We start from the raw sequence: 14,439 nt of genomic DNA, 5'->3' as shown, positions 1-14,439 counted from the left end.
TATCAATTTAGATTTGTTTCTGGACTCTGTTGTAATTGTTTATACATATATCGTTGCATCCTTGCCTACTATCATAATTATTCTGTCCTTACAATAAATCTTGATATCTAAGAGTGTAAGTCTTCCAATTTTATTTTTTTCTTCAAGATTGTCTGAACTATTCTTGCTCCTTTGCATCTCCATATACATTTTAAAAAACAACTTTTTAATTTCCACAAAATTTTATGCAGGATTTTTATCAAAATTAGATTTAAATATATAGATCAATTTAGGAGGAATCTTCCTCTTTACAATATTTAGTCTCTAATCTATAAACATGGTATGTCCCTCTATTGATTTAGGTCTTCTTTAATTTCTCTCAGCAATGTTTATGATTCTCTGTGTAACAATCTTACACATATTTTGTGAGATTATTTTCCTGGGTATTTGATGGGTCTGATACTACTTTAAATTGTATTTTTAAGATTCATTTTTGAAATTTTTATGGCTGGAATACAGAGATATAATTGATTTGCAGATATTGACTGTGTTTAGAGACTTTGATAAAATTGAGTCGTGAATTATAATAGTTAACCTGTAGATTGACTGTAGGGAGGTCTATACAAGATAGCATTTCTATCTTACAAATCTTGAGTTTCTTACTCCTTTTTATTTCCTTATTAAATAATTGTCTGTTAATTCCAGTACAGAAATGGGTGATTACTGATCTTTATGTTCTTTTCTTTTCTTTTCTTTTTTTTTTTTTTTTTTTTTTGAGACAGAGTCTTGCTCTGTTGCTCAGGCTGGAGTACAATGGTGCAATCCTAGCTCACCACAACCTCCACTCACTGCAACCTCTGCCTCCTGGGTTCCAACAATTCTCCCACCTCATCCTCCTGAGTAGTTGGGATTATAGGAGTGCATCACCACACCCTACTAATTTTTGTATTTTTAGTACAGACTGGGTTTTGCCATGAAGGCTGGGCTGGTCTTGAACTCCTGTCGTCAAGTGATCTGCCCAGCTCGGCCTCCCAAAGTACTACTATTACAGGCATGAGCCATTGTGCCTGGCCAATAATGGTCATCTTAATCTCATTCTTGATATCAAGAGGAAAGTTTTCAATACTTCACTATTAAATAATATTGGCTGTGGAGTGTTCTGTTGATAACCTTTAGACAGATTAAGGAAGTTCTATTCTATTCCTCCTTTGCCAAAAGTTTTTTTAATCATTTATAGTGCTAAATTTTATCAAAATTGTTGCTGCAGCTATTACTTTATTCTGTTAACGGTTTTACTTTAACAGAGGTTTTACTTTATTTTGTTAATCATATTGACTGGTTTTTAAAATTTAAACCAACCTTGCATTCCTAGAAAAAAATCTAAATTAGTCATGATGTATTAACATTTTGTATATATCATTGGCTTTGGTTTGCTATAATTTTGCTCAGTATTTTTGCCTCAATGTTCATGATGAACAGAAGTTTTCCTTTTTTTTTTTTCTTTTGAGACAGAGTCTCGCTGTCACACAGGCTGGAGTGCAGTGGTGTAATCTTGGCTCACTACAACCTCCACCTCCCAGGTTCAAGCAATTCTTGTGCCTCAGCCTCCCAAGTAGCTGGGGACTACAGGCATGTGCCACCATGCCCAGCTTATTTTAGTATTTTTAGTAGAGACAGGGTTTTGCCATGTTGCCCAGGCTGGTCTCAAACTCCTGAGCTCAAGTGATCCCCCCACCTTGGCCTCCGAAAGTGCTAGGTGTGAGCCACCATGCCCAGACAGAAGTTTTCAATTTTAATGTAATAAAATTACACTAAATTATTGTTTTCCTTACTTATAATGCCCTTGGCATGTAATGTGATCAATGTTATGCTGAGATCATAAAATAAGTCTAAGTATTTATTTCTTCTCTATTCTCTGAAAAAGTTTCTCCAACTTCTTTTTTTTGTTTGTTTGTTTTTTGTTTTTCTTAAATGTTTCACAGAATTTACCACTGATGCCATCTAGGTCTAGAATATTCTTTGTAGAAAAGATTCAATTATTTTATTTCTTTAATAGGACTACTCAAGTTTTCTATTTCTTCTGTCTGTTTTGGTAAGTTAAACTAATGTGATGTCTCTGTCAAAGAAACTCTGGGAATTATTCTAGTAATCACTATGCACAACATCAAAATGCTTAGTTCTAATAACATATGAACCTTTTTATTTACTCACATTTCATATTTCCTAGAACTTGTTATCTTAAAAAATGTTAAATCTATTATTTCATTCACTATTTGTTCAAAGTAAAAATTAACAATCATTACAACTTGTCCCAAGCAGCATAAATCTTTCATCAGACTTCTAGCTGCTATAACTATACATATATGCAGTTTGCTTTATATCTGTTCAATTAACAAGTACATATTAAAGCACATTAAAACATACCCTCTCAAATCATAAAATCAGGAGAGCAACTAACCATACAAGTCACAAAATAAGGATTTTATAAATATAGGGAAATAACAGATAACCTAAGCTAACCACAACATTTTGCACACAAGCAAACTAAGGCTTAGAGAAACTACCTTATTCAAGATTACATGGCCAATAAATGGCAGAGCTGGCATTAGCAACCCAGGTCTCCTGGTTCTTGCTCTGGCAGTCTTCACCACATCACGCTACCATTCAAATTATACATTTCATCTGGCATTAAAAATGATAGAACACACTAAAACGTGCCTTACACATTTTTAAGAACCCTTAATTGTAAAGAGAAAAATAAAGCAGGACCCATATCATAGTATCTAACATTTTCAGGTTTCATTTTGGATCTTTTTTTATCACTTTGAATTTTAAATTACTATCTTCTAGCCTATATTAAGTTTCAGGTGCCATTTCCCCTCAACTGTATAAATATAACAGTTCTTGATTATCTGCCTATAGACTTTTTGCTACTCCACTTTGACTGCCCTTGTAGTCCTACCATGCACCTTCCATATGAAACTAAAATTATATCATACATTCCAAGGTCAAACTAGAATGATGTTTTGATCATATGCCAACAGCACTATTAAGTTCTTGGTAGTCAAGGATGATGACATACATCTGTATTATCTAGTACAATGTAAGGAACATTCAGTAAATACTTAACTGACTGAAATACTGGCATAGTGTTTTGGATAAGGATATAGGCTAAGGAGACATAATGTATAGGTTCAAATATCAGCTCTGCCACTCAGTATCTGTGTAACCTCAGGCAAGTTGCTCAACTTTTCTGGGCCTCAGTTTTCTCATCTGTAAAACAAGGTTAATAATAGCATCCTCATAGAGTTGTGAAAATTAAATGATATAAATCTATTAGCACAACGCATAATACATGCTCAAAAACTATTAACTATGATGAGATTATATCACTACATTATTAAGTACTCATATTTCTGCCATTCACCATTAATTCCTCCTGTCCTTATCCTAAGTGATTGGGAAAACTGAGGGTTCAGTGAACCTCTTTTTCTTTTTTTTTTTTTTTTTAAGAATTGCATCTGGTACATAAATAGTAAGTCATCCAAATCCCATTAACTCTAGGTAATTTTATTTAATAATCATATTTTAAAAGTTGGACAAATAAAGTCCAAAGCAATTTTGATTAAATCTTGTTTTTTCAATGGCTATTTGGAACACATCATCATATGTGAGCCCCAAGAATATTGAATAACAGATAAAATAAATGACCATAATGCAAACCACATTCTCATTCCCATTTCCCTGCAAGTACAACTCCATGTCAGAATTATAAGAGCCAAAAAGTAAAATGCTTATTAACTGTGGGTTACTCAGCTATATACATAGAGGTTAGCAGATCACGTGACTGTTTCCATATTCTCCGTTAAGCTAATGGTTCCTTAGAGCCCAGTTCTTATAACTCCTTAGGAATTTCAAGATTTGCCTGAAAAAATATATCATATTTCCCTGACTATAATGGAACTCAAATTTGGAAAACTAACTGAAAAGCAAACCATCCTGGAGGACAGGAAATGGTCATTGTTTTCAAAGAAAGACAAGACATTTCTGCACACAGGAAATCAAGCTGGTTTTAGGGGGTTGATCTTATCTTGCTCCACACAAACCTGTCTGTGCCGTGTGGACAGGCTCTTCCTTTTACTTCACATGTGTGAACAATGTAAGAAGTAAGAATAAGGGCACTTATCATTTGAGGTAAAAGACACTTTATTCAAGACTGCCATATAAATGTGTAAAGAGAAGTATATTCCCTCTTTTTTTTCACATTTAATTTCATTTTAAAGTATTCAGAGATTTGCAGGGATTCTGGACTTGGAATAGGCAAGTTGTAAGCCTCTGGGAAAACCTGTCAAAAGACTCAGATCTAAAATGTGGTTTTCTAGGTACACAGTGTTTTCTGCAGCAGGAAAGCTCTCACTAGAAAAAGTTGCTTCATTTCATTTTTCCTTGTGAACAAACACAATCACACTAATAGTTTTATTAATTTAAAAAAAAATTTTGTGAGCAAAATGTTGTCATGGAGCAAACCCAAAACTAGAGGGGAAAAAGTCCTGGTTTGAGTCTCAACTGGGCCAGGGTCTACCCTGGCTACTTTGACTAGAAGTTGACAAGGTGGGGAGACCCAAACCTGCCCTACCTCTGCAGAAAACTGATGGCCAGTCAATGCAGCCAAGGGCTATCACACTTGTAAAGCAGTGAAGACCATTATAAGGCCTTTGTCAAAGATATGTATTCAAAATCCCTTCTGAGTGCTTTACCTCAATCATCAAACTTGGAGGGGACCAAATTTAATGCTCAATTAAAATCAGAGAAGGCCAAATATCTTAATGAAGACTCACTACAGCACAGTTCTTACAATCCATGCCCAAGCCCTTTACAGGTATGATCATCTTCGAATGAAGTCTCAAAGGGTTGAAAGGGTTGAACCCATCCTAAAGTCTCTAACATGAGATGAATTACAGCAAAGTTACAGTTTAATTAACCTATCTTTCAAAATTCTTGCTGATATAATTTTTCCCACTTCAGATTATGTTCATGATGTGATTTTTTAAATTAGCAAAGAAGGAGGTTTTTACATTTGTTCAAACTGAAAGAATAAAGACATGTTTGCACAAAAAGAAAGTGTTGGTCAATACTTTTATTATTTTCTAATATTCTTATAACAGTTTTCTTCATGGCTTGCCTATATGGAAAAGCCTTATTCGGTTCATTTCCTAGAGTCTGCAAAAAAGTCTGTGATTATTATTCAAGGATCATGGTGATTCCCTTCACTGCATTGGGGCGGGGGAGGAGGAAAGCAAAAGCAAAGCTATTATCCTGTGTTTATAACACGTCTGTTACCATAGTAATGCCTGTGCTGTCACAAACCATACCAAGGGCCAGAGGCTGTCTCTGTGGGGGGAAAGACAGCACAGAGTTGGAAGATGAATGCACACATGTGCGGCCAGAGCAGGGTCAATGCTGTGGTAACCACCAAGACACGGGAGCTCCCCTTCTCCAGAGAAAAGGGAGGGCAGGGCCAGAAGAGCAGTTCTCCAGGCCCAGAAGTAAGCTACACCCACAATTCTGTATGCAGCTGTGAGAAAGGAGAGTGGAAATCCAAGTCAATGCAGTATCACCGTGTTCCCAATCACGAGTATTCCACTGGGCCCACTGGCTGCCAAGACATGGATGGGATCCAGTGGTGAGCCTGCCCCAGCACATGAAACACATGCTTGGGAAACTGCCTGACTGGATGGAGCCCTCTGGTACCCTCAAAGAGAAGCAACTCGCCTCATGATAGCAAGAACTGTAAAACAAAGCTAGGATTTTACCCCTACTGGGCCATCCACGCTTATAGAACCACAGATTCTCAGGGTTAGGGAAGAACTCATTGAGTGTCCCCAAAAATGTGGACTTGAAAAAGTAACTTTAGCAGGAAGAGAGTGTATGTCCTGTCATTGGGGTATCTGGAAGTAGTACATTAACAGGCATTATTATTCTGATACAATCTAGGGAAATTTTGTAGGAATACGCTAAAAGGCAATTTACATTAAAAAGAATTTTGGATTAGGAGTCAGAAGACCTTAGTACTAGTCTTGGCTCAAGTACTTAGAAGCCATGTGACCTTGAAAAAGCCATTTAACCTACTTGAACTTCAGCTCTTTAAATTTAATATCTAACATGCTATTTACCAGAGTTATATGAAGACCAAATTAAATAAAATAATCAATGTGAATAAATTTCATAAACTCTAAAAATTTTAATAAAAGGTATTACTACTATTAGCATTTTCACATAGCCAGTTTACAATGGGATAGGAATAATCTGAACACTAACATAGGAATCCAAAGCATACACATGATCCTCATCTTCCCTATCTTGAGAGGTGAACTTGTATGATACAGTCAACTCTAAATTATTCAAGGGCTGATTATCAAGGGGCCTTTTGCTCCTAGCCACTGTACCCTTTATTTGTTTCCCCACAGGAATGCAGCATTAACCTACATACAGCTAGAAAATTGACAGTGAGCATATCTCAACCCAATTACCTTGAATCACAACTCTGGTAAAAGTTTTAGCAATGGAAGAGTTAAAACGATTCACTAGATGGAAGTTTTGGATAATTTGTTGACTTTAGCCATGGATAATTAAGAGTGATAGAATCCTCGGTTCACCATCAAGGAAGCTGCGGTCAAGGTCAAACAGGTTGGGACTAATCCAGACAAAACACTAGCATTTTCTCAGTGAAATGCTTATATATGTGCAATAAGATTTGAATATCAGTCATTCATTCATTTATTCAACAAATATGGTGTCAAGCTCACCAAATACCCTGAAAACTCACTATTTTCCTGCCCTTGCTGTTCTTCCTTTCTTGAAATAATACACACTGCACCTTGGCAAAGTCCATAGCCTGACTCTTTGAAACTCTAGTCACCTTCCTGTTATCATGAGACTTTGGCTAATCTTACCCTAGCACAAGCAGCAAATTATGTCCGTGGGCCATACCCTGCCCACTGTCTTTTTTTGGTAAATAAAGCTTTATTGGAATACAGACACACCTATTTATGTATTATCTATGGCTGTCTTTCTGCTACAACAGAAGAGCTCTGTAGTTGTGATAGAGATAGTATGGTCTAAAAAGTCTAAAATACTATCTGGCCCTTTACAGAAAAGGTTTGCAGACCCCTGCCCTAGATAGTATGACTAAATCAAAATTCAACTTTCCTATAAGTTCCTGCTTGGTAACTAAGAGAATACGCTCCTTAAAAGTAGAGAATCTTTTTGTATCTTTGTTTTGTCATATAGAACCCTTGAGTAGGACACAGTCAAAGTTGAGAGCAGAGATAGAAAATTAAACATGTCCTTCCCTACATTTTATTTTCAACAGATGAGCGCCTCGGAATTCCATGGAAGACAGCACGAAACCAATAAAACCACTGGTGTTCAGTTACTCTGGCTTCTAATTCCTCAGAGTTCCTACATCTAAGACTTTCAAGGCTCAATTTTTGGCCTCTGTCCCTTCGCATATTTATTTCCTGATCTGATGTGGAATTAGAGTTAAATAGGAGCTGTGTGCTTGAATTCCACGTGGCTGGCTCAGCAGGAAACTCCAGGGCAGGTTTTTTGGCATGCCAAACTTATGTTAGCCTCAGCTATGCTAATTTCTAAAGCTGTTTGCTTTGCTCAAATAAATCTTAGAGACCAATTTGCATTTGGATGCACACCTTTTTATGCACAATTTATGTGCATGATAACTCTAGGGCAGAAAAAAAGAAAAAAGGTCTGGTTTTGTGAGGCAGGCACTATGCTAAGGGCTTTACGTACATTTTCTTTTCTTTTTTTTTTTTTTTTTTTTTGAGACGGAGTTTCGCTCTCGTTGCCCAGGCTGGAGTGCAATGGTGCGATCTCGGCTCACTGCAACCTCCACCTCCCAGTTCAAGTGATTCTCCTGCCTCAGCCTCCCTAGAAGCTGGGATTACAGGCATGTGCCACCACGCCCGGCTAATTTTGTATTTTTAGTAGAGATGGGGTTTCTCCATGTTGGTCAGGCTGGTCTCGAACTCCTGACCTCAGGTGATCCGCCCACCTCAGCCTCCCAAAGTGCCGGGATTACAGGCATGAGCCACCGCGCCCGGCCTTACGTACATGTTCTTATCTCATCTCCACAACAACCACATGAGGTAGGGCTGGGATCCCCATTTTACAGATGAGAAAACTGAAGCGAAGAGAGCTTATGTAACTTGTCCATGTTCACAGGCTGGTACATGACAAAGCCTAGATTTGAACCCAATCTGTCTGAATCTGAACCCCATGTACTTATCACTTACTCATACTACCTTATTGATACCTTCATCATCATCTCCCCTCCCCTAAGCCACTGGGCATATATTCAAATGTAAACTCTACATTTACAAAATTAGTTACCCTTTTTTTCCCACTTGGCCTACGTAAAATACGTCTTTGGTCCTTGAGAAATAAATGTGCACCCCCCTGTATCACAAAACAATCAACCAAAGGAGAATAGGGGCATAATAAAGCAAACTTTATATGATACATCAATTACATTAGTAACTAGTAGACAAACACAATTACAAGTGATTTTGACAGGTAAATGGATTTTAATGACATATCTAAGACCTCAATATGAAAGGACTTTTTTTTTTCTTTTTTTTTTTTTTGAGACAGAGTCTCACTCTGTCACCCAGGCTGGAGTGCAGTGCCATGATCTCAGTCCACTGCAGCCTCCACCTCCCAGGCTCAAGCAATTCTCCTGCCTCAGCCTCCCGAGTAGCTGGGACTACAGGTGCACACCACCACGCCCAGCTAATTTTTGCAGTTTTAGTAGAGACAGGGTTTCTCTATGTTGGCCAGGCTAGTCTTGAACTCCTGACCTCAGGTGATCCACCCACCTTGGCCTCCCAAAGTGCTGGGATTACAGGTGTGCCAGGCTGAAAAGACATTTTTACTGCTAAAATGCAGCAGGCCAAGCAAAAGAATGTGGCGGGAACCATGAAGGAAAACGAGAGTAACACTTAGAATACAGTGTAAGTATATCTATAACATAAGCCCAGGAACTTGTATCTACAAATTTCTTCACTGTTTATGGAAGCATAACCAAATACCTATCTTCCCTAATAAAAACACAAACATTAGCTTTAGTATGTTATAAGAAGTACTGCTGTTGAAACTCAGTATTTATCATTGTTCAACATACAGAAAAATAACCAGCGTTACAATTAAACATTCTAGGATGATTCCAACATTTTACAGCGAGACAGATACAATATTATTTAACTTCTTTCTCTGTGTGAAATATATAGCCCAGCTTGCAATATCACATAATGCTCAGCCCGTTGCCATCTAGATATAATACACTGTCATCTAATTTTCTGGAAATATAAAAGAATGAATTACATTTTCATACAAGTGAAAGATCTCCATTAAAAGAAGAAAAGAAAAGAAAAGCTCTCTTTGAGAGCTTTCCAGGAATTAGAAAGAACTCTGTTGGAGAAGATATGCAATCTTCAGGGGTGTCCAACCTTTGGGCTTCCCTGGGCCACATTGGAAGAAGAATTGTCTTGTCTTGGGCCACACATAAAATATATTAACGATAGCTGATGAGCTAAAAATATTGTTTTAGGGCCCGGTATGGTGGCTCCCACCTGTAATCCCAGCACTTTGAGAGGCCGAGGCGGGTGGATCACCTGAGGTCAGGAGTTCGAGACCAGCCTGGGCAACATGGCGAAACCCTGTCTCTACTAAAAATACAAAAATTAGCCAGGCGTGGTGGTAAGCAGCTGTAATCCCAGCTACTCAAGAGGCTGAGGAAGGAGAATCACTTGAACTGGGGAGGCAGAGGTTGCAGTGAGCCAAGATAGCGCCACTGCTCTCCAGCCTGGGTGAGAAGAGCGAAACTCTGTCTCAAAAAAAAAAAAAATTAAATCTCAAAAAAATCTCATGATGTTTTAAGAAAGTTTACAAATTTGTGTTGGGCCATAGGTTGGACAAGCTTAATCTAGATGGTTTCTCTCATGGATTTAGAGGAAGGCATGTTGAAGAACAAGCCTGCCTCATGCCCTTTTACAAAACTATCCCTCTCCTCAGAAGACCCCAGAGGAGACGTAGCCCTCCTTGTGCACCACCCAGTTCAACCATGGTTACTTTTTTTTTTCTTTTTTTTTTGAGACGGAGTTTTGCTCTTGTTGCCCAGGTTGGAGTGCAGTGGTGCGATCTCGGCTCACTGCAACCTCTCCAGGTTCAAGCGATCCTTCTGCCTCGGCCTCCCGAGTAGCTGGGATTACTAGCTAATTACTAGCCCACCACCACACCTAATTTTTTGTATTTTTAGTAGAGACGGGGTTTCATCATGTTGGCCAGGCTGGTCTCAAACTCCTGACCTCAGGTGATCTGCCCGCCTCGGCCTCCCAAAGTGCAGGGATTACAGGCCAACCATGGTTACTTTTTTTCTTGCTAAACAGTCATTCTCTGCATCTTATTTTTAAAAACCATTTTATCTTTTTTTTCTCATTTTAAACAGGTGATTTCAGAGAAGGAAAATAACTTTGTTTTGTAGTCAGTAGTAGAAAAGGTTTACTGTCAGTTGAAAGTTTATAGCCTAAGTAGTAGTAGGTAGGGAAATTTTCCTCATGTAACAGTAATACTCTAAGTAACGCCTGTATTAACATTTCTTACCTATAAGGTCCCTAAAACAGCCTCTACCAAAGTTAACTTGAGAATATAATAATTATTCATAAGATAGTTAAAACAACTTTCTATGAATTGTTATCACTGAAAACACCAGTAGTGACTTACCTGCTGGTGGCTTTATGAAAGGTGGTGGAATTAAAGGTACAATAATGGGCACATTGCCATGATCCTTTGACCCTGCAGGTGAGTCACTGAGTCCATTTCCAGTGGCAAGCCCTGAATAGCCTGTGCTTATATTGTATGGTGAAATAACACTGTCCTCGGGTAATTTTGGTTTTGGCAAAGAATTTTCTGTAAAAAAAAAAAAACATATTCATATGACCAAAGAACGTAATGCAGTAGACTTAAATTTTTCCTTATTTTCTCAAGTAAAATGGCCATGAACCCAACAATTTTTTTCTTGCAAATCTTTAAACAATGTACTAGAACTCCACAGTTCATCCAGGAACTTTTTAGTCTGGTTACCATAAATTTCCAATGGGCTCCTTTATAATTTGCTCCACTATGATAGCTAATATTCCAGTTGAATCATGGTGATAAATTTTAGCACTGTAAAATTCCATAGAAAATTGAGAGGTGGTGGCTGGGTGAGGTGGCTCACGCCTGTAATCCCAGTACTTTGGGAGGCCAAGGAGGGTGGGTCGCCTGAGGTCAGGAGTTCAAAACCAGCCTGGCCAACATGGTGAAAGCCCGTCTCTACTAAAAATGCAAAACTTAGCCGGGCATGGTGATGTGTGCCTGTAGTCCCAGCTACTCTGGAGGCTGAGACAAGAGAATCACTTGAATCTGGGAGGCGGAGGTTGCAGTGAGCTGAGATCATGCTACTGCACTCCAGCCTGGGTGACAGAGCAAGACTCCATCTCAAAAAACAAAAACAACACAAAACAAAACAAAATTGAGAGGTGGCTAGGCACAGTGGCTCAGACCTGTAATCCCAGCACTTCAGGAGGCCAAGGCGGGCAAATCACTTGAGGCCAGGAGTTTGAAACCAGCCTGGCCAACATGGTGAGACCCCCGTCTCTACTAAAAATACAGAAATCAGCCAGGCATTGTGGCGCACGCCTGTAATCCCAGCTACTTGGGAGGTTAAGGCACGAGAATCGCTTGAACCCAGGAGGCGGAGGTTGCAGTGAACTGAGATCGTGCCACTGCACTCCAGCTTAGGTGACAGAGCAAGACTCTGTCTCAGAAAAAAAAAAAAAAGAAAGAAAAGAAAATTGAGAGGCAATTAACCTTTTTTTCCATGTACAACGTGATATACAGCAAGCATAGCTCTCTGGCTACCAGGGGAAAGCCTAAAACGTGCCCTCCAGCATTGTAACTAGGTCCCACTGTATTATAAACTTGTATCATAATATAATCACATGAATCAATGAGAAAGAAGCAGGGAAGAAAACTGATGCTTCACAAGGTATTGATAACACCCATTAAAAAATAACAAAAATAAAAATTTTAAAAACTTACAACAATATGAGCTTTGTGCATTGCATCCTTGCATGTGAATCACTTAAAAAAACAAATGAACAAAAACCTCAACCATGGAAAACAACTTTTTCCATCTAGTAGCATATCCTCGCATGCTGTATGTTCCCCAGAAGCAAAGATTATTACCTAGGCCAAGTATTATATGAGCTATTAGTTTATAGAATACAAACTCATGACTTGCATTTTTCATTTACAGTGAAATTGATGATACTATCTCTGTAGCATGATGTGTACAATTTCACAGTAAGCTTAACATAAAATTTGTCATGTACATTCAATTCTACTTGCCTGCGGGGCAGCTCAATTACGTTTCCTTGCTTGGCATATAAGAAGGGAAAGCTCTATCTTAAAGACTGGAAATAAAATGTTTGAACAGGTAGTTTATGCCAATAGATTTTCAATGCAACGCAAATATTGATCAAATTACCAGTGATGATGTACAATTTGTTTTACCCACATTTTATTAAAGTTCCCTAAATGGGTTGCTTCTTCACATACTTCTCTTTTCTTTGACAAGCAAGCTCTCATTCCTAATTTAGGTTCATAAATTCAGTATTCATACAGACTTCCCCCATGAGATATCTGGCACTGCTACCCACTGGTAGAATCAGTGTTAATTCAGCTCTGCCAAGGCTCTGTAATTTTCACTCTTTAGCTGGTCTTTGATTAAAAATTTCTTAAAGAGTAATATAGGCTCTAATCATCTACCACTCTCTTACTCCTCTTTTTACCCTATTCAAGTGTGTGGGGGCAGGGAAAGAATGAAAATGTCAAGCAAAACAAAAATAGTAATTCCGTTTAGATTTCCCACTGAAAAAAAGAAAGGAGGATTACCAAACTAACAGTGAATCTCTCTAGCAGTCTGAAGATCTAAACCTAACATTTCATTTAGCAGAAACCCCAGTCCCCAACAGTTGATGATCTATCAAAGGGATCAGGAAACTCTAGTTAGCAAACATTGTCCCTTTCTTTAAATCTGTATGCAGGACCATGGCACTTAGGTCGCTAGTCCTTGTCTAGTTCTCCCACTGCTGGGAGGAGATTAAGCTGTGTCTATTTTTGTTTTATGTTGTTCTTTTATATTCTACAGAATTCTGCTTATGGGAAAGCACTATTGGGGATGTATGTTTAAATCAACCATTGGCATAATCAACAAAATGAGTCCCAAAGCAACTCAATTCTGGTAGGTTGCGATAGTTAATCCTTCATTGCATGAACAAAAGGACATTAAATGTCATTACCTTTGAGAACAGAAATGTGCTGCCGGCTCTCCCCATCTGTAGGGTAGCTCCTGAATTCAATATCTTCACCATCTTTTAATTCAACCTTATCATAGCCATACCAGCCAAGGAGTTCATTCATGGTGTTTTCTGCAAAGTTCTGAAAGAGAAGCATAGGCTACTACTTATTTCTATAATCAATAACTACTTGAAAAGAATGCATAAATTGAATTCTGCTTGTCCTACCCCATTTATTTGCTGCCCTGCCTCACTTCCCCTAGTGTGGTGTTCATTTTCCAAATCATGTTCAAAAACGATAATGTTTTTAAATCTTAGGATGATGCATTCAATTATGACAGGGCTTCAGATATTTGTAATTTAAAGATAATAAGACAAAAAAGGTACTGTATTTGTTAGTTTTGCCTATGAACAGGAAGTCATTTTAGCATATTAGTCTATAAAATCTATATCCAACATCAATACAAAAATATTGAAAGGTGAATCACAAAAACAGCTAAGAAAAGATTTTGAAAATGAAAACAACCGTTTGTGGTTCAGATCAATTTAAATTAAAATTGCTTTCTGATTTAGGTGTTGGTTTCTTAACATAACTCTTATCGCAGATAAAGCCAAATTTCAACAAAGAAAACTTTCACAATTGTTAACAGTATCATACAGAAAGCTAGGTTACAAAAAGGTTACAAGGGTCTTTCTTTTTTATTTTTTTCCTTCTGCAAGAGTTTTTTTCAAAAATCAGGCCAGGCACGGTGGCTCACGCCTATAATCCCAGCACTCTGGAAGGCTGAGGCGGACAGATCACTTGAGGTCAAGAGTTCAAGACCAGCCTGGGCAACATGGTGAAACCCCTTGTCTACCAAATATACAAAAATCAGCTGGCCCTGGTGGCACACACTTTTAATCCCAACTACTCAGGAGGCTGAGGCAGGAGAATCGCTTGAACCTGGGAGGCAGAGGTTGCAGTGAGCTGAGATCACACCACTGCACTCCAGCCTGGGCAACAGGGCAAGGCTCCATCGCAAAAAAAATTTTTTTTTAAAAAAAT

General features: G+C 38.3%; 1 protein-coding gene and 1 long non-coding RNA gene across 4 annotated transcripts in view; one reads left to right on the top strand and one right to left on the bottom strand.

The window, feature by feature from the left end:
- SOBP (sine oculis binding protein homolog) overlaps window positions 1–14,439 on the bottom strand; it is a 170,996-nt gene that overhangs the window by 143,897 nt on the left and 12,660 nt on the right. For both annotated transcript variants that reach the window (XM_055260445.2, XM_055260437.2), the window contains exons 2-3: window positions 13,398–13,536; window positions 10,777–10,962 (exon numbers count right to left, since the gene is read on the bottom strand). In XM_055260445.2, the coding sequence (XP_055116420.2) occupies window positions 10,777–10,962; window positions 13,398–13,536 (325 nt within the window). The remainder of the gene's footprint in view (window positions 1–10,776; window positions 10,963–13,397; window positions 13,537–14,439) is intronic.
- On the top strand, window positions 5,302–7,414 carry LOC134735530 (uncharacterized). Of its 2 annotated transcripts, none has more exons than XR_010118710.1 (2): window positions 5,302–5,525; window positions 7,352–7,414. It is a non-coding gene; the product is annotated as an uncharacterized lncRNA (long non-coding RNA). The 2 variants fall into 2 exon arrangements; XR_010118711.1 differs by having other exon boundaries at window positions 5,302–5,662.

This window comes from Symphalangus syndactylus, chromosome 2 (assembly GCF_028878055.3).
Source record: "Symphalangus syndactylus isolate Jambi chromosome 2, NHGRI_mSymSyn1-v2.1_pri, whole genome shotgun sequence".
NCBI lineage: Eukaryota > Metazoa > Chordata > Mammalia > Primates > Hylobatidae > Symphalangus > Symphalangus syndactylus.
Note: the sequence above shows the minus strand (reverse complement) of the source record. Positions and strands in the feature narration are given on the sequence as shown.